Source organism: Hakea prostrata, chromosome 6, assembly GCF_041222555.1.
Source record: "Hakea prostrata isolate BN-2017 chromosome 6, UWA_Hpros_2, whole genome shotgun sequence".
NCBI lineage: Eukaryota > Viridiplantae > Streptophyta > Magnoliopsida > Proteales > Proteaceae > Hakea > Hakea prostrata.
In genome coordinates, this window is record NC_142605.1 from 36,418,857 (window position 1) to 36,445,461 (window position 26,605).

The 26,605-nt window shown below is 36.9% G+C and overlaps 2 protein-coding genes across 2 annotated transcripts; one reads left to right on the forward strand and one right to left on the reverse strand.

The window, feature by feature from the left end:
- Positions 1-424: 424 nt before the first annotated feature.
- Positions 425-1,728, reverse strand: LOC149013751 (heavy metal-associated isoprenylated plant protein 39-like). The gene is made up of 3 exons (XM_089160037.1): positions 1,488-1,728; positions 1,016-1,091; positions 425-910 (listed from the first exon to the last, which is right to left on the reverse strand). Exons 1-3 carry the CDS (start codon positions 1,491-1,493, stop codon positions 567-569), a joined length of 426 nt encoding a protein of 141 aa, XP_089016163.1. The 5' UTR covers positions 1,494-1,728; the 3' UTR covers positions 425-566.
- Positions 1,729-9,351: 7,623 nt separating this feature from the next.
- LOC149013752 (C-terminal binding protein AN-like) lies at positions 9,352-25,280 on the forward strand. The gene is made up of 9 exons (XM_089158095.1): positions 9,352-10,306; positions 12,254-12,474; positions 14,604-15,189; positions 15,991-16,159; positions 16,235-16,365; positions 18,257-19,042; positions 19,143-19,190; positions 23,487-23,600; positions 24,600-25,280. The coding sequence occupies exons 1-9, from the start codon at positions 9,554-9,556 to the stop codon at positions 24,669-24,671; spliced, it is 2,880 nt and encodes a 959-aa protein (XP_089014221.1). The 5' UTR covers positions 9,352-9,553; the 3' UTR covers positions 24,672-25,280.
- The last annotated feature ends 1,325 nt before the right edge of the window (positions 25,281-26,605 follow it).

A 26,605-nucleotide genomic window follows, 5' to 3' on the forward strand; every position in this document is an offset into this window, starting at 1 on the left:
TCGTTAGGTGGCAAATTCTAATTGATGAGGCAAGCTTAACATATACTAGAAATGACTAATTGCTGAAGTGAATAATTCTGTTCAGTAAGCATGAAGTAACTGAAGAATTGAATGCTTATTAAGCATAAACTGTGAAGCAATCAGCTGAAGAGGGAGAAACAGATTGGAACAGAGACATTCTTCCAGATACCAACCAAAACAGCCTTAAATCGAGAAGCTTCAACCATTGACCATTACTGCATTACCCATAAAAAGACTATTAACATTTAATACCAATTCAACAAAAACCCTAAAAAAGTTGAAGCAAAAGTGAAGAAAATTTGGGAGAAGGTCTCCTAGTAAGTACTAGTTTGAGAGTCTCTTCAGTTCACACACTTTGAATTATAACGATCAATTCATAAAATAATTTCTACAAAAGAAAAAGTTATGCACCTCAAAATTTCATTTATTCCTCTTTTATACATCGATACCCTCTCCAATTGCTATGAGCAGTTTCTTGACCCTAGGGCATCGCCATCTTCAGCGAGTTATGGATTCAATTTCCAACAAAGCGAACTTCTTTGCAATCAACAGATAACACAGGCATTTGGGTTCTCTTCGGCAGACTGGACATAGTAGTGTGTTGTCAAGTGAGGATTATAAGCCTTATATGCCTTGACGAGCTCGGCGATTTGATCGTTAGGATCCTTCTTCTTCTCGTCTGCTGATTTATCTTTTTTGGCTTCTTCCTTCTTGGGTTCCTCTTTCTTGGCCGGTTCGTCCTTCTTCTTCTCAGGCTCTTTTGCCGGCCCAACAGAGAGTATCTCCGTGTGCCAAATTTTACGCAACTTGCCCACGACACTAACTGGATCCACATCTCCGATCACTGTCATTTTCTTATCCTTCATATCCATGGCGATGGAATCGATTCCTACAAAAAAGGAGACACCAAATGAAGAAGTGTTACAACTGAACTCGCCGGATTATCTTACTTCGAGACAGAAAACATGAATTTTGAAAAACAACCATTCAGTACCTGGAAGGGAAGACACTGACTTCATGGCCTTCTGCTTGCCTTTGTCGTCATGTAAATCTATCTTCAAAATCACCTTCTGCAACAAAGCCAGCAGAATAAACGATACAGTTAGATTCAAATTCAAACAAGTAAAAAAGAGAAACAAATTCGTAGTCGTGCAAAATCTGATATTTAGCCCGTCATAAAGTGGGAAACCAACAAGATTCTAAAAGCCCCAAAAGTAATACACAAAAAGGAAGCTAGAAAGGCAAACAAAATTCGTCGAAAACAGTTGTTATTATCTAATTGAAAGTACTTCTGAGGAAAATTTTGATGCAAATCCACTGAAACGCTACAAAATCACAATTGAATGTTTAGTAGAGGGATTTCCACAAAAAATTAGGGCAAGAATGAGCTCAAAGTGTTTAAAAAAATCGGAAGCATAAGTAGTGAAGTATAAGAACTGAATTAGAAGCAAAGAGAGAAATCTGACCTTCATTTCTCTTGGATTTCAAAGATCAGACAAGGGAAACAACTAATCAAGCACCAGATCGCAGCAGAAAGAGGGATAGAGAAAAAGAACGAGAAACGAGGATGAGAACCGAAACAGATCTCTGGCTATGCCTTCTGGAACACGAAGAGAGGGTTGAATCCGGCTTTAAATAAAGCACACGGAAACAATTTTCCACGCAGTGAAGTGAAATAAATCGATTACCTCAACAATCCGAGGCGTTTCCAGGAAGGAGCCGGTATTTATATAGTCTATGTCGTACACAGAGACCTTGAAGGAGTCGCTTTTGCCGTCACAGGGAAGTCAAGAGTCACGATACGATATACGATACGGTACGAATCAATACCGTATTGGATATAACCGATATGAAACATGATTGCACCCAAATATATTGATGGTGCGATACAATATAAATACGATACGATACAAACATTAAAATCACTTTACCGATACGATATTTAAACCTCTACCAAAAGCCATCGTTTCCAAGTTCCAAAGCCTTCGTTCACCTTGAAGACCTTGACCGAACGGAAGAGTCGATGTCACCATTCGCTGTTTCTCTCATATATTTTATAATCAATGCAGTCGCGTATCCTCACCGTTCGATCCTGATCAACTCTGCGCATGAAACATTTGGTGGTAGTGGTACTGTGGTAGTGCTTTATCGTACGCACGTGGCTTACAGTAAATCTAAACACGTGTATGGATGGTTATGGTTCAGCCGGTTTCTATATTTGGAATCTTAAGGGACCCACATTTCGACATTTGGAACAGACCGTATATTTATGGGTCCCACCGTGGACGTATGACATGGTTTAAGTTTTAGAGTTCCTACTGTGACGCATTGTCTTAGCGTGACTCGCACGTTTAAAGCTAATGGATCGACACGTGGAATATTCTAGGCCATCATCCCTAAAAGATGATTTTCTAAAGAGACGTCTCTTTTAAAAATTTCGTCAGCCGATAATCTTTATGCTATTTTCGATGTTCATCCGTTGGATTATTGATACCAATCACATGGTGGATCCGTGCGGCATGGGATGGACTGTTGTGTGGTGTGTACTATTTTGCGTAAGGTCAGTCTGCCAGCTCATACTTTACACGGCTCTGACGTTTGGGCATGTGGTCCTTCAGTCCTGGTTGGATTAGACCGAAAAGTAGATCGAACCACCCATTCAAACCATAATGTTCACCACCAACCTCTCTTTTGAAAAGAGGATGAGCCGCCGGGATTCAATGTTTAGAAACCAATTCCCCCTGAGTAAGGGTGTCAATTGTATGCCGAAATCGTTTAACTATTCCGAACTATACTGTATAAAACTGCACCGGATCCCACTGTTCAAAATTTTGTACCGTACATACTGAAACCGAATTTCTTCGATACGGTTCCAATTTCAAGTACTCATACCATCAATATGTACCGAAACCGTACCAAATTAAATTAAATAATAGAAATGTAAATATACAATTATAACACTTAACCTTTACCCTATCTCTATTTCAATTTTTGGTTTGGTCCTTCACTCATCTTCTTAAATGTATTTGCTTTGTCTCTATTAATTGATTTATTTGTTTTGTCTATGTTAATATCAAATTTTATTGATTGTTTGATTGCAATTTCATTAGAAATTTAATGAACGAATAACAAAAGTGGCATGGGTTCGTTCATATGAAAATTATACCGCATCAGATACCGTGTTTAAATTATTTTCCCAGACTGATTAAATACCGAAACCATACCGAACTGTTTTTACAAATACCAAAACTATACAGTACCATGTAAATTCGGTAAAGTACGGTTCTGGCTTTTTATATTCAAAGTTGGTATTGTACCGATTAACACCCTTACCACTGAGTTTGGAGATTCCAGATTTATGGGTCCCACTTTTTTTTTTTTTTTTTGATGAGGTTCATCCGGGCCAACTTAAGTGCACCACAATTACATCCTCAAGGGATATTTTATATATATATATAATTAATGCCGCCGAACGAGTGCGAACCCAAGACCTCCCCTAAAAAAGTTGGGTCCCACATATTTCCACCATACACTAAGATAAGTCCCACCTTTAAATTCATATAAAATGAAACACCTAATGGGTCCCATGTAAATCTTACCCGTAATATCATACTATCATATCATATCATACTATCATACTATCATACTATCATACTATCATATCATATCATATCATATCATATTATATCATATTATATCATATCATACTATCATATCATACTATCATACTACTATTATAAAAGTATGAACTCAGAGAAGATAGCTACATTTAGTTTTCCCCTATTACCCCTATGTATTAAGTTAATTAAATATTTTATTAATAATAAATAATGTCTCAAATAGTAAATTACTATAAATGAATAAATGACAATTACATTCTTTCAATACCCTTCATTGATTCCCACGATTACACCCTTTCCAACAGATAATATTTATTACAAAAATTATAATAATATAATATATTTAAAGCAAATGAGTGAATAAAAATTATACCATAAATCACTGATTACTGAATTCGAAGTAGTTGAATTCCAAAAGGTTTCATACTATAAATCCCAAAAATTGTAAATTTAAATTATTGAATAGATTTTAATTCTCAATTTCTTGCTTTTTCATTTTTCAATAAATCGTGATTGCTTGATTGATATGTTATTGGATAGTAATAAAATCTAATTAATTAAGAAAACATTACTTAAATTTACATAGAAAGAGGAAATGTCTCTTAAAATTGACTTAATTGAAACTCACACCCACAGTTGTTGGCAAGAGGGAGACGAAAAAGTTTTCACCAAAAAAGAAGAAGAAGAAGAAACGTTGGGGGCGCATACCAAGTCCGTCAACAGTTCGGATCTTAAAACATGAAGGGAAAAAAAAACCCAACGAGAACATACTCTCTCTAATGTCAATTTTAGCTATTTGATTCCTCTCTACGGTTGAAAGCAAGAGTGGCCATCCACTCAAGGATCACGTTCTAGTTTAGAGTTATGATTGACTTGATTGTTGAAGGCAAACTGCCGATCGCAGCGACTGGCTCGGTGTTTAACAATTCTTTGTCTAGTAATTACATAGTTAGAATTAATTTAGCAATGAAAGGATCCCAATCTAAACCTATTCAAACCAATATGTACTATATCGGTGTTGGAACGGCAAGATCAACCATACATAAAGGGTTTGCACCAACAATTATGAAAATAAATTGTAGAAAAAAAAGAATGACCTAATTAAAGAGTAAATTGTGTGATTTACAAGATGATTCCAAGAGTTATTAAGAATCAAATAGCTGACATTATTTGGTTTCAGGTTTCTCAAAACTATGCATGATCATGTCTAATAGTATTTTGTTTCTATTTGTGGTCAAGTAGTCCATCTCGTACCATAAATTGCAACCAAAATTTATTCTACGAACTTAGCAAAATAAAAGTGAAGACTCAACTCACTCAAGTAAAGACCGATGAGGATTCAGTGTTGCGGCAGCACATGATGCCAATGGTTGGATGTGCTAACGTACACTGTTGTTAAATCTGAACCGTTCAATTAAACGGTCTAGATTTGCCTAGGCGTACGGAAATACATGCAGCCAACGTGCAACACTGAAGTAAAGGTCTAAGTAAGTAAAATTGTTTGGGTGCTGTGTAATTAATGCACAGCACCTGCAGCGTACAATCGAGATTTCACCGTTCATTTTTAAAAATGTATTATCACATTTATGTGAAATAGATAGTCGAGATTGAAATATTCGTTCATTATTCTCAACCGTTTACAGCAAAGTGCTGCGCACTAAAGACGACCTCCGAAGACTCAAGTATTCCCACGAAATCGCAAATGTCACATCCCTAATCTAATTTTTAACATTTTCTTTCCACGGTGAGAAAAGGTGAGTGAATGGGTGGGTAAGTCAAATTTGTTGGATTGAGAAAAGGAAAAAGAAGGGAAATCATTAAGAAAAAGGGAAGTGGGGATTTTCCAGGAAAATTAAGAAAAAGGAGATGAGAATAGAGTGGGTTGATAAAAGTGAAATTAATTATTGGGTACGTTTAGGAAAGTTCTGGAAAATGATGATAGGGAACATAAGGCCTCTTTCACAAAAATCACATGACATGGTCACATGGATCATAGCTGACGTTGGACGAGTGAGAAAACGATGGAATATGCAAATCCACCAGGACGCTTCTCCCACTTGTCCTCAGCTCCTAATATGCTGTTTGGTATCATGGAAACCTGTGATGGCAAAGTCCACAAGAGTGTAAGACAGAATATTGAAGTTTGATGGATAAAGAATATTCCAAGTTTTAATAAAATTTACTTGTTAGGTTTCTTATCCCCAATTTGGAAGATGGACCGCACTGATATATTTTGGTGGACAATGTGAATGATTCATTTTGCAAAAAAACCCATAATTCACCACTGATCTCCGTTTGTAGAGGGGGTGTGGGGGCTCCGCCCCCGCGAGTACAGAATGACTTGACCCGATGGGTAAATCTGTTTACCCGATATTGGAGTCTATATATATGTACCTTATATATCTACCACATTATTGAAAGTATTGAAATTTTTTATTAAGGTTTTGAGTGAGGATTCTTGTAACGTCATTCTTAGTGATTGATTGTGAAATCTCCTTGTGTATAAACCACGTTAAATTTTTGTGCGTGTTAATTTTTGTTTATTTATTGATTCACAATTTCGTAGTGTTTGTTCTGACAATTGTTTCTATTAGAGTTATTTATATTTTTATTTTATCAAGATAAACACTGTGACATTTACTAAAAAAAGAAAATGATGGTTGGAGCTTGGTATATCATATATCATGAAGGATTATTATCATTGTTATTATTTAAAAAAATGATAGTTGATTTTTAATTTATAATGGCAATGTTTTAGTTTAAGAAAGGTCTTATTATATTGATGGAAAAAAAGTGTGCATGCATTAAAACCATTATTAATAATGCATAGGTTATTAAGAAGTATTTTTGGGATTATCTGCATAAATTACATACCTTAATATTCCTAAGAGGTGTTGGTTTCAATCATTAAAACAGTTCTGCGTTGGCCTTAATTATTATCTTCTATTTTTCATGTTATTCACTAAATTTTTTTTTGTTGAATATTGGGTATCAATTGCCTATCCATTGCATCAAAACCCAACATCTATTATAAACCATTAGATGGGCAGCAAGTATAAGACTATAGAATAGATGAAATAGAACTTATCTGTTATCCTTGTCTTTGTTGAAGTTGAATGAATGAAATCGGTCAACATTCACAATGCAATTTGGTATGTCACCTTCACAAATACAATACAATAACAACAAGAAGAAATCGAGCAAAATTTGAGTTGATTTGGTTTTCCACATATCACTAAACTTCATTGGGTATTTTGAACGCCTCCTAAAGAAATGACAAATTCGGGTCTGACTTTGGCTTCCTCACCCTCACAAGAACAACATTTATTTAGAAAAAAATTGACATACACTCCAATTTGAAATCTATTTGCAAAGAACGTCCGCATTTGAGTTTTACTCACAAATTCGTTAAAAATTCTCACTCTTTGATAGAAAACCAAGAGACTATATTATTGGCGTTAAAACTAGTTAGAGTTACTAGGGATCAACTCTTCTCTTTATATAGAAGAGGAAGAGACACCTATAAGGGATTTGGGGATCTTTGAAAAATGTAAACCTCCCAGATCATGTTACTAATTGCCCTTAAGGTCAATTGTTTGTTAGCCATTCAAACAAGACTTTTCATAGACTACCCATTGGCCATTTAGGTAATCAAACTGGGCAATAACATTACCTCTAACCCTTCATTGTAAAACACAAAAAATATTTTGAATCTTTATCAATTGCCTAACCATACTGCACAAATTCCAACAAACATGAAACTAAAACTAAACCAAATGATAAGATTATTTGAAATCTATCTTCTTAGATTTTGAAAACGACTGATAAGAAAATCTCTACGAAAAGGCAATTAGGATAAACATTATGTGGTCCACAAAAATATCTAACTTGTGGATGTATGAATAAACTCAAGTTATTACACAAGGGTGCACAAAATAATTATTGTGGTCTTAAGGGTTTCCATTTATTGCAAAGCATTGTGTGTGGTCTTATTCCTAAGAAACATGAACCATGCACCTCTCACATTGCTGTGGTTTTTATTTTTTATTTATTGGGATATAAAGTAGTGTTTTCTTTCACACATAAATAAGCATATATGAGTAGAGGGTCCTTCCACCTCTTTCTTTAATATAATAGCAGAGATTGCGTAGCTAGAAATGCCCTCTTTTTTCTCGTGCCTGATTGAGTGGTCTTGTTCTTTTCAGTGGTTATTAGAACTTTACTCGACCGGTTCTTAAGCTCTAATTCAATAAATTACTCTATCATTAATCTAAGGATTTAAATTGCAAATCAAACCGTTTAACTGTACATAACTGCACCATCAAAAACCACACAGTACAAATTTCAGTATGGTACGTACCAAAACCAAATTTCTTTGGTATTGTTTTGGTTTTAGGTACTCATACAATCGGTATGTATTGAAACCGTATCGAAACCGTACCAAACTAAGAGATATAAATGTAATTTACAATTAAAAAACTTGACCTTTATCCTGTCCTTAATTCTATGTTTCAGTTTTTTCCGTTTCGTCATTTACTCATCTTCTTAAATTTATTTGTTTTATCTCTATTAGTTAGATTTACTAGATTTACTTACTATGTCTCTGTTAATATTTTTTTTATTGATTGTTTTATCACAATTTTATTAGGATCTTAATGAATTAATAACAAAAGAACCATGGCTTCATTTGTACAAAAATTGTACCACACTAAATAATGTGTTTAAATTATTTTTCCACACTGATTTAATACCGAAAATGTACTAAATCATTTTGCAAATACAAAATTTACACGGTACGATATTGTTACAGTTTTAGGCATTCAAAGTTGGTATAATTCCAAAATCGTATTGAATTACTGAAACCGTTACCGATTGACACCCTTACCCAAAAAAGAAATCCTTTTTGGTCCATAGAGTGCCCAGTGAGCAGTTTTTTCCCAAAAAAAAGAAAGTCATTGAAATCGAAAGCAAAAATAAAACATGGTTGAGTAGTAAAGATCCATGCTTCTCAGTGGTAAAGATCCTTCTTCACAGGTCGATTTTGGATGGAGATATGAAAACTGTTGGGTTCGAAGTTGGACTTCTCCTGACGCATGCACCCTCAGACAGACGGCCAAACCGAGCGAGTTAATGCTCTACTCGAAGAATACTTGAGGCTCCGAAGGAGTGCAAATCAAACTGAATGGGTCAAGTTGCTTGATGTAGCCCAATTTTGCTATAACTTGCAAAAGAGCTGCGCGTCGAACAAGAGCCCTTTGAGTGGTGCCTACAGCCATATGAAAGAGTCCCCAGCGTACCTTGCTGACCGCATTTCATTTACAGTATAAAAAAAAAACACTAGTACAAACAAAAAAAGAAAAGTAAATCTTTGGCAATCTCTTAAAAAAAAAAAGAAAGAAAAAGAAAAAAAAGGAAAAAAAATTAGGGTGAAGAAGACGGAACGACAGACGAATTAGAAAGAAACTTGAAAACTAAATTGGGTCGGAGGATATAATCTGGTTTTTAAGTTATGTGGGTTTCAAATTGGAGAAAAATAAACTATTTTATCTTAGCCTTTAAATTAGAATCTAATACGTGGCGCTCTAAGGATTCACTGGGCACCCTATGGGATATCCTTCCAAAAGAGGATCAAAATCCTCATTTTTGTCCCCAATTTTAATTTTCCTTTTCTACGTTTAATTGAAATTTATTAAAAGAATAAAATAAAACCCTCAAAATATCTAGCGCCGTCGTTCCTCTCGCTCGAAGCAATTCAGAGAAGACGGAGAAGCCGAAGGAGAAGAGGATTCATTGAATGAGTCCTAAATCTTAACCCTTCTTCATGTGATCCTCGTTTAATCTGGGTTTCATCTTGCGGTGCAATTTGCAAATTAGTGGAGTTTCTTTCTCGTTCTCTCTGCAACCGATTGACGATGATGGATTTCCAAGAAAAGGATACGTCGACGTCGATCTCACTGCCGAAGAATTCTAATCACAATTATCCTCCGTTCTATCGAATAATGAATGGTCCTGCTTCATCTCCAGCTTCCTGGTTCGAGATTCGGCTGTTTTATGTTCGAATTACTCCTTGTGTGATTGGAAGCGCCCCGAGTCATCTCACCCTCCGCCACATTAGACGCGAAATTGGGGTTTCTCTGGATATCAATGGTTCTCGCATACCTGCCTCCGAGACGGCTTCTCTCACCCTTCGTCGTGATCGTATCGATAAGGAGTCTTCTGAGGTCACCTATGTTAGCACCGATAGCGTTCGAGTTGCTGGTCCAATTGAATTCGAGGTGTATGAGAGGGAAGATTTGATGTTGTGTGTTTCTCTGGAACGGGTTGAATCTTCTTGGGGTAATAGCAGTGTTGGGTTCGATCATCATCAGCAGCGGATGGAGAATGATTCGAAGACGGGTTGGAGTATGGATTGCTGCCTTGCGGCGTCGATTACCTCGGGTTCTTCTGCGTTTTTTCAACCAAAACTTGGGGTGTCATCGCCTTCCATTGAGGTTTATCTTGCTGGGTGGTCTTCTGGCTTCCCTGTAGTCCTTACCAAGATAATTAATCTCAGCCCCAGAAGGAAGCCTCCGCGGCATGCCACACTCGATTCTATTCCCGAGGAAGAAGAAACTGGAAAGGACCAGAAGAGCATGAATGACATCGATAGTCACAGGAAGATAATAGTAAGTCTGTGACCCAGAATCAGCTTTTAATCGTTTTTCTTTCATCTGTTGACGTATGTGTATTATATGTCTGCTGTGGTTGAGTTGTGATCTGTTCCAGTTGAATACCTTCTTTCAAATCCTGTTTGATAATTTGTATAGGCGTCTTACTCTTTTTTCAAGAAACATTTCCTTTTACCTAGCTGGCAGAAGTTCGAGGTGCTTTTGAAGAGAAAGACATGATCTTTTATTTCCATGTATCACTGGGGGCGTGGCCTGTTCTGCTTGCTTATCATAGATTAGTCTAGCATTGTTCTGCAGACTAAACTTTCATCAGTTAGCCCTGAAACTCATACTAGAAACACTCCAGTCTTTCAAATTACAGGAAGTGACCTGGAAGGGTAGAGCAAGTCATGTGTGTGGTCAGATTACTTAGTGATATTCAAATGTGTTGTCCAACTTCTAATGCTAATCACAAACACAAGTATTAAGTCTTGTGGTCTACAGTTTGAGTTATGATAGTGCATTTCACTTTAGTTTACTGTTAGGTCTTAACCTGTAATTTTTAAAATCGTATATTGTATTCACCTAGACTAGTAGGCAGCAATTCCTGTGCAAGTCGTAGTATATGTTAGAAACATACTCTTCTAGCTAAAATTTGGTCCGAAAGTTTCTAATGAATTATTAGCGAACTATTGTTTTGGATTGCCTGCTCTCTTCCTCTTTTGTTTAAAAATGATGGAGAATCAAAGTCTTCTCTTCTGTGGTAATCTTCCTCATCATGTTCATTGCGGTTTAGATCTTTTATGCTTAATCTTCTCCTAAATCGTCACACATATCAGGTAGTGAGACTCTTATTGTTATCCTTTTCTTTCTATCTTGCACTGACCTCCTATTTTCTTCTTTTTGATGTTACATGCTTCTGCATTATTCATGAAGAAGGCAGTACTTATTCTCCTGTATGTGCAAAAGTCTTGCAGTTAATGAATTTTAGAATATGTTTCATGTGTTTATATACTTGAGAAAGTTTGTTACTTATATTATTTGTTAAAGGTTTCCCTTTGAACACTAAATGTGTTATATGCACATTCAATTTGTCAAAAATAACTTTTATATGTAGATGAATACATGTTTGATAAATAAGGTATTATCAAACATTACGTTCTCAATACACCTTGTCTATTCTAGTGAAGATGAAGATAAATATGCCACATGCCAGACATGGACTTTTTGATGACCATTTCTTATAAACTTGACAAAAAGAACTTTAATTATAAATTTCAGTCCATTTAAACGATTTGGGTAAAGGATACAGATCAGATCTGTGGAGATATGTAGTCAAATTCATTTTTTCTGTCATGTGCATGTTCATGAAGCAATTGATAAGAATCATCACGGCTGGCTTCTTGTCTTTCAGCTAATTCACCCATACACTACTTATGCAAAGCTCAGCAAGTATTGAGTTGCAGACTCATTGCAACTGGAAGGACATATTGGCTGAGGATGTGGTTCTAAAGCTTGTTGCATATGAATGGTGCATGAGAATCTGTTACCTTGGCATCTCTACACTAAGGATTCACCATACTGTGACCTTCCCAGTCCCACGCCGCCTTCTTGAGATACTGAATGATCTAAGCTTGATTTTGCAATATGTGACAATGTTATCCAACCAGTTGGAGTATGACTGGGAAAAAGGAAAAAGGAAAAAAAAAAAGTAAACTGAAACAGATAAGGCATATTACTAACAATTTGTACATTTTTACCATTAAAAAAAAATACTGTTGATATTACTAACAATTTGTACATTTTTACCATTTAAAAAAATTACTGTCGATTTGCTTTCTAGAAATATTTCTAGGTCCTGTGCATTCTTAAATTGTTGAAACAATAATGAAGTCTAGTAAATACTTTGAGTTAATTCCTTTCTTTACGTCAATGAATGGCCTAATAATTGTCAGTATTCTGCAGATTGCAGATGCCGAATCTGACGATTGTGATTCTGAAGATAAATTTGGGATGAGATTCTACTCAGGAGATATGTATGCTGATGATGATGGTCAGCTCTCATGGTTTAATGCTGGTGTTCGGGTTGGTGTGGGAATCAGTCTAGGGATGTGCCTTGGGGTTGGAATCGGCGTTGGACTGCTTATGCGCTCATACCAGGCAACAACCAGAAATTTTAAGAGGAGGTTTTTCTGAACTTACATTCAGCAATAGGAAACCTGTGATTCTAGTTAAGAAGCCCCAACATTTGTCATTGATGTAATGAAAGAATTTTGTTACATGAGGTGATAGTTGTGTAGTATTGGGTATGTAGAATGGATTTCTGGATGATGTGATTTCAGAGGAGCACAGCCACTTTCGCCCAGCTCATTGCTATGACAGATGGATTATCGCAAAGTCAGTATTTCAACTGCGATGGGAGGCTGATAGAATGAAAGATCAATTCAATCCTTGAGACAGCATTTTTGTCCAAGGACCATGGACATAAACCGAAATCCTAGATGGTTCATGTTTCACTGGGAAGTCCAGGCAGGGATGTAGAAATGTTGAGGAGTTACTGTGTTTTTGTGAGTTTTTATTTTTATTTTTTTGGGTGGGTTGTATTCTAGCTTGCAGGTAATGTTTCATCTTTCCGTGCTGTAAAGATGTAAAGATTAGGCTTCTTTTGTAATATAAGGTATTTATTTCAGTGAAGCTCTTTCTCTATCAACTGTTGATGTTGTGCAATTTCTGTATCAGTCTGTTGCTGTCTATTTTACCATCCTCGTGACAAATATTTCCTGGAGAGTATTTTGTTGGTTCTCAATTATTTTACTTCTCAGTTTTTCACATTATTAGCATATTAGGGCATTTTATGGGAAGAATCCAGCCATATTGATTTCAGCATTTTTAGATGATTGGAAGACCAAAAGGATACAGGAGCCCCCACGGATGGTGCATTTCTCTATCGGTCTTTTGCTGTCTTTCCTCCCGAATATTCCGGAGAAATGTGGTTTCATTTTTTCTTCAGTTTTCCATTATTGCATTTAGGGCATTTTATGGGAAGAATTCAGCCATATTGATTTCAGCATTTTTAGATGATTGGCTGGGACAACCTTATTTTTTTAAATAACATTATCTTGGATTAATACAATTTCTTTTTAAACTTCTGAACAGTATTTTTATTGAAATTGAGGCATCATTGTGTTGGAGGAATGGTAAGTGAAAATCCCCTTCTATAACCATATAGGTTTTAGGTCTGTTTTTTGCTGATCTGAAATGTACTGATGCAAGAGGGATCCAGGTCAGGTGCTCCATGCAGCCAAACAAGAGCTGAGAACCAATATAGATCAGCAATTACTGCTTTTTGAAGAGCAAAACTCACAGATCATTGAACATGTAGAGGAAGTCATTGAGAAAATAATCTCACAAGTGGGAAATAACAGAGGAAGAACTCTTCTTTAGTGATCAGGTTGTTATGCTTCGAAGCAGAGATGATTCCGGGTATCAATCTTCAAACAATTTTCGTTACTTCGAATCGAAGTCCATGAGTTGTGTAGGTGATCTGGTCCAACACTTTTGAATTTGAAGACCGTTGAATTGTTAACAGACCATGTTTAAATCGCCCAGATTCTGCCCAACACCATTTATGCCTGAATTGTTTGATAAGTGATAACCCTTTGGTCTCCGTCATGGCGTCATTCAAGTTAAAGTAAAAAGACAACAATAGCCCTTGGATCATATGTAATTCGAGGTGTGCCACAAAAGTGTGTGGAAACCGTTGGCTCTCATCATTAACTTTTATTCGAAGTTAAGTAGAATGTCTTATTCCAACAAACTTAACAAGCCATGTCATCTAATTTCTTGATTTTCTTACATAAATCCTTCCATTTCAAGCAAAATACTTGTCCGTCTAATCAAGTTTTGCATATACCCCCAAAGGGGAATCTGAATATGCCCTGTAATCCAAACCCTATTGATGCATCGTTCTTTGCATTCTTGACCACAAGATAAGAAGTACAAGATAAGAAGTCTTTCAAGAAGATTCCAATCCAATGTTTTATGTCCAACCGTATATATTAGTACTCTATACTGGATGTATCGTATCGAGGTCATTTTTGTCAACAAAGAGGGAACTCTGGGTTTAATCGAACTCGTTCCCGACTGACGGGAAGAAGGAGAAGAAGTGAGACAGGAGCCAGTGAAGAAGAAGAAGAAGAAGAAGCTCTGAAGCGGCAGCAGAGGTAGAATCAGAAGCAGCAACAGAAACAGCGTCGAAGGAAGAGAAGAGGAAGAAGATGAGAGAGTTTTCGGCAATTGATGGCAGCGGGAAGAGTATGACATCAACAATGGCTCCCCGTAATAGTAACTCAAAATCAGCAGCTTCATCTCTTCCCTTAGTGGTATCTCTCAACTGTCTCGAAGATTGTAGTCTCGAACTAGAATCCCTAGCGGGCGTAGCCATCGTTGAGCACGTAGGTCTCAATCGCCTTGCTGAAGGCCGGATCGAATCGGCCGCGGCAGTTCTACTCCATTCGCTGGCTTTCCTTCCTCGGGCTGCTCAGCGCCGTCTACAGACATGGCAATTCATCATCTGCCTTGGCTCGTCTGACCGTTCCGTTGATTCCGCCCTCGCTGCTGATCTCGGTCTTCGTCTCGTCCATGTTGACGCCTCTCGTGCCGAAGAGATCGCCGACACCGTTATGGCTCTTTTCCTTGGCCTGCTTCGCCGGACTCACTTGCTTTCTCGCCACGCATTCTCTGCTTCTGGTTGGCTCGGTTCCGTCCAGCCTCTATGTCGCGGGATGCGAAGGTGCAGAGGTCTCGTATTGGGCATTGTTGGTAGATCTGCTTCTGCTAGGTCTTTGGCCACTAGAAGCTTGGCGTTTAAAATGAGCGTGCTTTATTTCGATGTTCAAGAGGTATACACAGTAAATGCCCAGCATTTCTAACTCATGATCAACTTCTTTTCCTCCATTCAAACTTCAAGCTTGATTTGATTTTTTTTTCCCCGTTAAATTTCCTCAAGGAGTTCTCTTCTATTTGGTGGATTTTCAGTTGCTGCCGTTATTTGTTGTTACAAGTTCGTGCTTTGAAGTATCTTTCAAGTTTCATAATTCTTTGGCGCGCTCGTAATTGGACTGATTGAATGCGTTATTATTTTCGAGTGCAGATAGTTGTGAAATGTTATAGGGTACAACAGTCTGAACCTACTTGGCTTTTTATGTTTTTTGCTTAGTTCACTTGTCTGAGGAAGACAACACGAAATGTTTCAGCTGGTATAATTCTGAAAATGTAGTTAATTGCCACTGAACATTGCCAAGCTATGTACCCGAAATGAGTCTCTGCAAATAGGTAGAGTATAGGTTTCTGTTCCCTTTCCCCCATCGTTTTTATTTCCTTTATTAGATCCTTCCGGTTTCACACCTTCAACTTATGCTTCTTCAACATAAACCACTTAACATGCATTCTTGAAATGTTCTCCAATGGGCAACTACATAAATAAGAGGGATCAAATTACTGAATGTTTGTTGTCTGGTTGGTTCAGGAACCGTAACCCGAGAATTGTCCTGTATAGAGTTTGTGGTGATGGTGCTCCTATTCTGAATGTAGTATGGGTTGAATATTTAGTAATATGCTATGTGATTTTATATTGTGTCTGATATTTCTTTAGATTCTTATCAAATTTGATTTAACTTCTCTTTTATCTATTCTCTTTTCAGGGTAAAGCAAAATCAGGCAGGCCTTCTATAAAATTTCCTCCAGCTGCCCGAAGAATGGATACACTTAATGATTTACTTGCAGCAAGTGACCTTATTTCCCTTCATTGTGCTCTGTCAAATGATACCATTCAGATCATTAATGCTGAATGTCTGCAGCATATAAAACCTGGTAATTTTCATATTAAAGTGATAATACGCAATTCGTTTGTATGCTTAATGAAAGGATGAGTGCTCTTTTCTGCAGGAGCGTTCCTAGTGAACACAGGAAGCAGTCAGCTGTTAGATGATTGTGCCTTGAAACAGCTTTTGATTGATGGAACTATTGCTGGCTGTGCACTAGATGGTGCTGAAGGGCCACAGTGGATGGAAGCATGGGTATGAGCATTAGCCTTAGGGTATGAATTTGTTATCTTATATGCATGGTAACATCAAGGCATGGGTATATTAGTTGAGGTATAATTATTTATTGTGTTGTATGATTTCTTGGTGTTAGATATCTTTATCTCTTGATGCAGTTAAGAATGTTCAGTTGGGTCAGTCGGGTCTTGAAGACTCTACTTTGGACCATGGTTGGATCTATAGGCAAAAAGTTTCCTGACCTATGGCCATTCATGACTGATAGCCCTTGCTACTGGTGCCGCCCCCACCCATTCTCTCCTTAGCTTTTGCCAAAAGTGAGCTTGCTAATCCCACCACCTCCATTGAATTTTGAGGGAGTTGTAGCCATTATGGAATCGATGGTCCAAAACACGGTGAAAACTCTTGCATGACTTTGTTACTAGGAAACAATTATGGTAACAAGAGGCATACACAGTGCACGAGGCTTCTGCCACTGCATGATCTTGGGAGGTTCATATCATATGCAGCGTTACCCCTGCTTTTGCTAAGAGTTTATTCCATACTTGAACCCATTATGGCATCAGTGGCCAAAAACACAGGGGAAATTCTTGCATGAGTTTGTTACTAGGAGGTGGTAATATAAGGGAATGTGCCAACCGTTGCATGAGATTCTGCCACTGCATGGTCTTGGGATGTTCATATTGTATGTAGCTTTTAACCTTACTAGGAAATAATATCAGATTGGTCATAGTTTATGTAATACATGGACCTGTGCATCATATAAGGTTGTGTTGTAAAAATTATTTCTTAACAATTGTTTATGGCTTTCTGATTTTCTTTATCTTTAATTTAATTTTTACTGTTTTGTGGGGGAAGGGGGGAGCTTGTGTGGAGGTAGTAAGTGGACAATATGAAAAGTTTACCTTCCTTGGTTCCCCTTTTACTTTTAGACAAGATTGCATTCTGTTATAACCACTTAATTACCCAGGAGAACCAATTTTTTTTTTCAAATGCTGGCTGCCCTTACAGATGGGAAAGTTTGGAACTCAATCTCGGTGGTCTTAAAAACTGAGTTGGACCAAGATCTTGCAGATTTGGATATTTTAATATTTATTTTGGGTGAGGGGTGTTGTGGAAATCAAGGCCAAGTAACGGTAGGAAGCATAGAACTGCAATAAATTTGTAAAATATACTGAGTTATCCAACAAATGGCCACGTTATCAGACTTATCCAAGATCTCAATTCAGTGGGGATAATCTAGGGTTTCAACCTCCATCTTGTCTCAGTATCCCAAAACTCCGAGATCTCGACGGCTCAATCCATGCTTACTGAGTGACAATCGATATACTTATTATATATTATGAAAAACTTAAATGTTTTTATTATATAAAAGATTTAGAGGCCATTGTTAACCAAATTTAGGATAGTTATTTTATCTTTCTTTCACCTTTTTTTTTTTTTTTTTTTGGTTGGGGGGGGGGGTCTGGTTAGCAAAGTTTGAAAACCCAAATTGCTATCTTTTTGGCTTCCCAGGTGTACAAATCTCCTTTTTCCCTGACTTTTCTTGTTATTGTATCCATCCATTATTTCATGATATCCTTTATATATGTTCACTTCACTGACAAAAAGTGCCCTAGTTTTGTATAATAGTACTCTACATTTTTTGAGACATGAATTTTATGTGTGGCAAAAGTGTTATCAATATGAAAGTGTAATTATCGTCTAATAAAAACTGGTTCATATTGAGTTAAGAAGGCATCAATAATGTTGTCATTCCATATTTCTCAACTGTCAACTCAGATGGTTCAACTGGATATACTGTTGTATGTGTGTGTGTGTATATGAACATTTATTTACTCAATTAGGTGCTAATTATTTATTCTTCATGTGCTGGTGCTGAACCTTCAAATCCTGACCCTTGCTTCAGGTAAAGGAGATGCCCAATGTATTGATCCTTCCCCATAGTGCAGATTATAGTGAAGAAGTATGGATGGAGATAAGGGAGAAAGCTATTTCTATGTTACAAACCTTTTTTATCGATGGGGTTATTCCAAGTAATGCCATCTCTGATGAGGATGATGCAGTAAGTGAAACAGGATATGAAGAAGAACAATCTGAGAAACTAGAAGGTGAAAGCGTCTCACGGGATAGTATCGGTGAGCAGTTGACTGCTGAGATTCAATTAAGTTCAGAGAACTATCGGAAGGGTATTTCTCAATCAACAGAGTCACACAGCCTGCCTCAAGTTTCAGGTGCATTGCAAATTCGAGCTGAGGGAAGGCATAGCAGGTCTGGAAAGAAAACTAAAAAGAGACATACACGGCGTAAATCCCAGCAGAAGTCGGATGATTTCGAAAGAGATAGCAACTATACCTCACGGAGAGAAAATGATCCTGCATTGAGTAGTACAGATCAAGTGTTAAGTTCCAGTTCTCGTTTTGGTTCCCCAGAAGATTCTAGAAGTAGGAAAAATCCAGTTGAAATGATAACAGAGTCAACCTCTGAGAGCAACACAAGATTAAATTTGGGGATTAGTAGGGCATCAGGTGAACTGCTAAAAGATGGTTATGTTATTGCCATGCATGCAAGAGATCGTCCTGCTTTACATGTGTCCAGGCAAAGAGTACCTGGTGGTGGCTGGCTGTTGGACACAATGTATAATGTGACTAAAAGGGATCCTGCAGCACAATTTTTAGTTGTTTTCAGGAGCAAGGTGTGTATACAGGCTGTTTGTTTGTTTTACTGATTTTAGTGGAGGTGTTATTTGTCTTGCTTATCAGCCTAGCATACTTGTTTGAATACCTTTTCCTCAGGATTCAGTCGGATTGCGATCTTTTGCTGCTGGGGGAAAATTATTGCAGGTACTCATATTTTTGATAGTTCTGTTTCAAATAGATTATAAATATTTGTGAGCACTGGAGAGCTTGATATCCAATTCTTATTCTTATTCAACCAACAGTGGTTACCACCATTTTTTTTGTCTTTCTTCCCCCCTTTCCCTCTCCTTCCACCGAATAATATAATAAAGAGGAGTAATCTCTGGACTCAAATTTTGTCAGCAGTAAGATGATATTTTTGTATGTCAGACTAACTCAACTCTGCGGCATTTTCCCAATTTAACAGGGACACTTACAGAGATCCTATTTTGTTTCGCTAATCAACTCTCTAAGGCCACAATTCCTAAGCTATGCATGTCTTTCACCACCACTTCTTCTAGCGACATTATTCACCCCAGCTTTTTAGCACATCCAATATGAATCATGTCACTGTTGATGATTGAGATTAGAGGCATCAAGAGTTTATCAATCTCAGTTGGGCAGACCTTATTCCTGGCTAATGGGATTTGACTTCATGAAACTGAAAGCTGTTTCTCTTTATTTAGATCTGTGAACAAAACAATGGCAATCTAGAATTGCATAAGATCTCTCCTAATAAATGAAAATTGCATGCTACCTTGCTAAGGTTTAGACCTATAATGTAGTACTGTATTTGAATGATCAAAGCAATAGCCAATCAAGATCTATTCAGAGAGAATGAATTCCAGATTTGGAAGGTTATCTATAGCACAAATTACTTTTGAATCAAAACTGAAACCTAGAGTGATATCTTTACGGTAACTTTAGAATAACTTATGATAACAGGGACAGAACTATAATTCACGGTACTGTTGATTAGAAATGAGCTAGGCTGAGTGGAGATTATCACATAGAAAAGATAAAGGTATCCTGGAAGTCTAATATTAGAAGATGGGCAGATCTGATTAGCAACTGAAATAGAAGATTATTCACTAAAACAGACTTGTTAGTAGATGGGGAAAGTGAGGGAACAATATGAAGGAAATAAGAGAACAGTAAGGGCAATAAAGTAGGTGGATCAATTGAATAGACCACCAACCTACCTTGATTAAACACGTGGTTTCTCCTTAGAGAAGAATGACTTGGAAAAGCAAATACTGATTTCAATTCATGAGTAAAGTGATCAACCCTCTTATACACGTCTCTTTATATGGTCAATCTCGAGAAATGTAAATATTTCAACCAGCTACTGGCCAACACCAACTAACAAGTGTATTGACTCAAACTTGGCATTGACTCAACTGCGACCCAACTCTCAACAAAGAGATGCTTCTTTGACAATGGAGTTTCTTATTTTCACACTACAGCCCCCTTTTATTGACTTCTGAGACATTTCCTAAATTCCCATTCACATATGGATTGGGCTTAGGCTGCCCATAAGACCATACCCTGCATGCAAACTACTTGTGCAGTGATGAAGCTGCATCACTGTAGGATGATAGTAAGGAGCGGTAGCCCCTAGCAATGTCAATATCTATATCCAGACCTCAAATCTATCTTGTACTTGGATGTATAACTAGAATAGGGATAATAAATTTTGTTTCTCAGATATGTTATTTAAGTACATTCTGATGGTTGCGGATTGGTGACATGGATCAGATTGGGACTAAAATGCTTGAAGTGATGTTTTTTAATTCCCCCTAATGATCTGGTGATTGAATCATATTTAAAGAATGATGCAGCTGCTTGCAGCTCCGGTGTAGAACACTAAAAGTATGATTCTCTAGAAAATAAATAATTTAGAATTTTTGTTTCACTTGGTCCTTTATTAGTACTTCACAAGGCATGATTACAAAAGCTTGATTATTGGCTAGTCAACAATGCATTTGAGCTTCTTTTTTTTGATATATTAAAGTTGCCCTAACACGAATAAACAAACCCCTCAACCAAAAATAAAGTCACATCTTAAAGAATTTTTCCTCCCTTAAGAATGCTTGTCTTATCCAAGACTGAGTTAGATATCAACTTTAGATTAAGTCATGGGACTTGCTGGACCAGATATTGGTAATCTAAAGCTGCACAGCGTTTTTAGGTTCTAGAAACTAGAGATGGTAATGAGACTGGTAGGCAATATGATATGTAGGTATCTGTACCCTCTTTTTTATTTTTAAATCTTGACAATTCTTCAGAGTTGTAATTTGTTTAGTGATTTTGATTGATGATTTTTTTTGGGCACTTCTTCCTTAAAACAGAGGTAACTACTCACCAGAAGATACATGTAGCTGCTAGGATTGGGCTCCCAATGGAGCCAACCCCTTATGCAACAATTCATATTGTTGCTACTCATTTTGCTTAGATTTGGTAGATTTCTGTGAACTTGGTACATAGCAGTTAGAGCTACAGTTGTGGTAGGACTATAAGCTATACCAAACCTAATTCATTGTGGTTGCTATTGCAACTTGTTTGGTTGTAGTAAGTTGTAGACTAACCAAAACATTGTGGAATTGCATTTTTAGTAGTTACAAGTTACAACAGTAATAACAAGCCTTGTCCTAGCTAAATGGGGTCTGCTAATTATTTTTTATTTTGAAAAAGCTATGCAACAACAACAAACCTTGTCCCAACTAAACGGGGTTGGCTACATGGATTCTCCCCTTCCAATCAGCTTTGTTTAAGGTCATACTAGATATAAGGCCTAAGCAATGTATATCCTTTCTCACCACTTCTCATAAGGTCATCTTAGGCTTGCCCACAGCTCTTCTAATTCCTTCAATCTGGATTCAATCACTTCTCCGTACAAGGGCATTTACATGCTTTCGTTGAATGTGATCATGTCACCTTAAACGACTATCTCGAAGCTTATCACCTATTGTGCTATTCCTAGGCCAGCTCGAATGTGATCATTACTTGTCTTATCCTTCCTAGTTTTGCCTCTCATCCATCTTAGCATTCTCATTTCAGTTGCACTGAGTTTTTATATATGATGTTTCTTAATAGCCCAAATCTCTGCCTCATACATCATAACTGGTCGTACCACAGTCCGATAAAATTTTCCTTTGAGCTTTAAAGGAATGCGTCGAGCGCACAAGACCCCGAAATCGCCTCTCCACTTCATCCATCCTATTTAATTCTTCGGGAAACACCATCCTTTATTATCACATTTTTTTATTTATGACTAAGCCATGATACCTAAAACAATCGCTTTGAGGAATCTCCTTCGCATCAAGTTTCACCACCTTATCGTTGGCCCGATTAGGACTAAAGTTACAAATTAGATATTCTGTTTTCGTTCTACTTAGTCTAATGCCTTTTGATTCCAAAGTTGCTCTCCATGATTGAAACTCGTTATTAATCCCTACCTATGTCTCATCTATCAACACAATGTCATCGGCAAAAAAATACACCGAGGAACCTCATCTTGAATGTCTTTAGTTAATTCATCCATTATAAGTGTCCCCCCCAAAAAAAAAAAAAAAAAAAAAAAAAAAAAAAAGAAAAGAAAAGAGAGCTGTCCACATCAGAATGGGAAGGCCAGGCTGTCCATCGATCTACTGATCTTTATGGCAAATGGTTAAATGAGAAACTTGACCTTAGATCATTGGTTAGTATCTAATTTGTTCAAATGGTGGTTGGGTTTCGGGCAGGGTTGGCATCGGCACACTTGTATGGTTGCTCCATTGCAATCTAGTGATTGTGTTTTCTATTTGAAAAACAGCCTCTCCAAGAAGCAGGGGGTAGGGCTGTTTATACTATGAATCTCCCCAGTTCTGCTGCAGTGGGAACTTTATACACTGGTATGCCCCTTTCTTGGTTGTTGGTTAGGTTCAGGATCCTCTTGGTCACCCATCGAGGTTGGTGGTATATTCTTTATAGGATTTTCCCTTTATTTTGCAATTGGTCCTTTTCCATAGACATGTTTGAAGTATTGTAATTGTTGAATAAGTAGTTTGAAATTGACTTCAACGTGTATGTAGAACTGGAAATCTCCTCCTAAGTGCTCTTTGAGTTAGGTTTCAAAAACTATCTGAAAAAGATGTGTCATTATCACATTTCAAGCTTGCATGTAAATAAAATATTTACCCTTGTTTTTGTTTGGGGGGGGGGGGGGGGTGGAATAATTAGAAAGGCAAAAAAGTACAAGGCTACAATTTTTTTGATGCCTAGGGGAGTCTCAAGAAAAAAAATTTCATTTGTGTGACTAAATTCCTTCTGCAAGCTATCCTGATGGTTGTCTGTTGATCTATTTCCTTTGGTAGGATAACTTATGCTGTTCCTGATATCAGCTACAGCATTGCCAATTGCTTTGCTTTTGAGGGGTTATTTCTTTAAGGTTCAAAGCTTAATTTTATTTTTGAATTCCAGATCAACAGAAGAATGGAGTTTGTATTTGCCAGCCACAGTTTTGATGTTTGGGAGAGTTGGATGTTGGAAGGTGCTCTGGAGGAGTGTAGGCTTGTCAACTGTAGAAATCCCTTGGTATGTTTCTCTATTAATACAATTCTTTTGGTATATAATTCTCATAAGATGAGCTATTCTTATCAAATTACATTTGATTCCATATGATTCCATAATTACCATAATGCTGTTTTTGTTATATTCTTTCTGTGAACATTATAGCTCCTAGCTTAAGATATTTCTTTGCATAGTCCTTGTTAATTGAGCCTTTAGATTTCCGCGTTTGAACAAATGCTGTCATTGTTTGGTGCTTTGTAATTTGGTAGAGCTAGAGCTGACTTTGTATGACATTGGAGATTTTGTTTTGACATATATTTGTAGTTTATGGTTGCTGCTGGTAGAAATTCGGGTGATCAAAATCTGAAAAATCATAATGAACTTGTTACACTATCCTAGGAGCACCAAGATATCCATAAAGGGTTAAATTTACTCATGTCAAATGGAAGATATGACTATCAAGGATTGGACCCCCCCCCCCCACCCTTTTTTTCTTCTCTCTCTCTCTCTCTCTCTAGAAAACTTTGAAGCGTATCAGAAAAGCCACACATCAACAAAGGGTTAATTGACTTTTAGGACCATTGAATGGCACAGAGCAGCTGTGGAACTTAACTCATACACTATGTGAAATGTACAGTTTTTCTTTTTTCCTGATGAAATGTTATTGAACAATCTTCACAGCAATCATAAAATGTTGACTGGCTTGTTTCTTTATCCAATTCAAAATGCATGGCAAGTGCAACATGAATTTACTGTTCCCCCCTTTTTTTGATGAAGGATGAAAATAGATCACATAAACATCATAACAGATACAAAGGTCCTAATGGGTCTACTATCCTTTTGTCTTCTTTAATATGATTTTCGGTTTTCTGAAGCTTGGTGAAGTCATTCTAGTATTCTCTAGAAGCTTTTGATTTTCATTGTGGATAGATTACCTATTGCTTTCTGAAGAAGCACTTTTGATTCTTGTATTGTGCATTACCGCATATCGTTTTCTGAAGCATGCTGGCTGATTGACTGCAGGCCGTTCTGGAGATTCGGATTGAGATTCTTGCTACTCTAGGGGATGATGGGATTGCTCGCTGGCTTGATTAGGGTGGTTTTGTGGGATATGGAAGATAACTTTATGTTTCCTTCCTTGGATTTTCTTGTTTGTAATTCTCTTTACTTGTAAAGCATTTGATTTTGTTTATCTCAACATTGAACTGTCAGTGTTGTTGGTATTGTGTACTTTGTGCTGTAGCTCATTCAGCCTCTCCCCTTTCCCTGGGAAGGGCCCCCATAAGGTATTCCTCTGTAACTGTTTCCTTTACGAAGAAAGCTCCCTTTTTTCCTTGTTGAAGACATGATTCTTGCTGGTTGCTTTTATGTGTATTAGTGTAAAAATTGGGAGATTTTGGGTGCAAGGTGGCCTATCATATTGTATCCTGAGCCTATTATATTTTAGTATTCAATCAAGGTGAGTTGAACCATGATCTCCTCATTAAAGAGGCATTGGCCATTGTCAGTTGAAAAAGCCTTTGATGGTCGTTTCTGGGTTTATAAACACTGATCAGGAGCAGAAGTCAATGAGAATATACATTCAGGTAATCTTAAGAGAATTGAGAAACATGAACACATTCCAATCGTACAGTTCTCAAGCCAAAATGAAGGAAACTTGGAGAAGGGTCGATTCTTCTGGTGGAACATGCTCTTTTTGGTTTGCTAGAATGTGCTAGAATTAAAAAGTTAATAACTAGAACCTCCTTTGTGTTTCTTCTTAGAAAATGTTCCACTTGGTCACCCAATTCTCATGGTTTGCACGCTTTGCGTTGCTTCTAATCCTTGGATTTTCTTTCATACTCTATACATAACAATAACAAAATTTAAAGAAGAGATCCTTATGCATTCTAGATTGTCTTGATCCACGCTATGGATGTCTCTATTTACGAGCCGTATTCTAACAAACATTCCTTAAAAAAATGGAGATCTACTTCTGCATCCTCTTCTGTAATGGAATGGCATGCTTCCATATACAATAGTTTAATGTGTTTATTTCTTATTTCTTAGTCATGAGATTTGTGTTTGAATTGAATTTCTATAATTGGTCATAAAAATTAAGCCAGCAGTCAATTTATAATATGACAAATATTTTGGATTTATTTAATGTCAAATCTAAATATAATTAACTCCATTGATACAAGATTAGTCTTTATCGATATCAGGCAGGAGAGTATATAAAATAAATTGTTGGAAATATAATGATATTATAGGCAATCGTATAAAACAAATAAAATAGAATCATAAGTAAAAAAATCATTTTGTTTCAAATAGTATGAATGATCTTCTTGTCGAAAGTATAGTTGCGTATATCCATCTAGTGATACATGGAAAAATAGCGGAGTTGAAATGTGCCGATAATGGCCGGTACTTTCTTTAAGGAATTTAAATGTCCCGAATAGTGCATACGGGTCCTGAATGTGTTTTTACTCCAAGATTAGTCAACCCCTCCATCACAAACGGTGCACTCTGTAATTGATAGACTAAATGACCCATAAAGTTATGTTCACCAATTCATTTCTATGAAATTATTTGAAGAAAACTAATGCTTCTCAAAAACATTCCAGCACAAGAATAACAAACCCCTCCCAGCAAGAGACACCATCGAAAGTTGTCTCCAAAGGATATATCTCTCCCCTTAAGAGATGTTTGTTAGCCACCAAACTAGCCTTCCAAAAGAAACATTCATTGACCATTTAAGTGCACTTTTGGAAAAGAATCAACTTCCGGTAAAATAGATTTTTTGAATTTTCAAGTAAAACTACTAAAATTACAATAGAAGTCATATACTTAAAAAATAAACGAGAACAAAAGAATAAATAGACTTTTACATGGAAGGTAATGTCATCATTCGAATTAAACTTAACCATAATTTATAATTTATCATTGTCTATTGTTCTATCCAAAGAAGTGGAAGATGCAATAGGAGCCTTTTCACCTGCAAGCCAAGTGGGTTTCTTGAAACTCTAACGTTAGTACCTAATAATAGT

What these genes read in the sequence shown, in the direction of transcription:
- LOC149013751 (XM_089160037.1), bottom strand. An exon ending in GTCAGTGTCTTCCCTTCCAG is followed by an intron (nt 911 to 1,015) that starts GTACTGAATGGT and finishes CCTTTTTTGTAG; the next exon opens with GAATCGATTCCATCGCCATG.
- LOC149013752 (XM_089158095.1), top strand. Translation starts at nt 9,554, where the DNA reads ATGATGGATTTCCAAGAAAAGGATACGTCGACGTCGATCTCACTGCCG. An exon ending in ATAGTCACAGGAAGATAATA is followed by an intron (nt 10,307 to 12,253) that starts GTAAGTCTGTGA and finishes AGTATTCTGCAG; the next exon opens with ATTGCAGATGCCGAATCTGA. An exon ending in TCAACTGTAGAAATCCCTTG is followed by an intron (nt 23,601 to 24,599) that starts GTATGTTTCTCT and finishes GATTGACTGCAG; the next exon opens with GCCGTTCTGGAGATTCGGAT.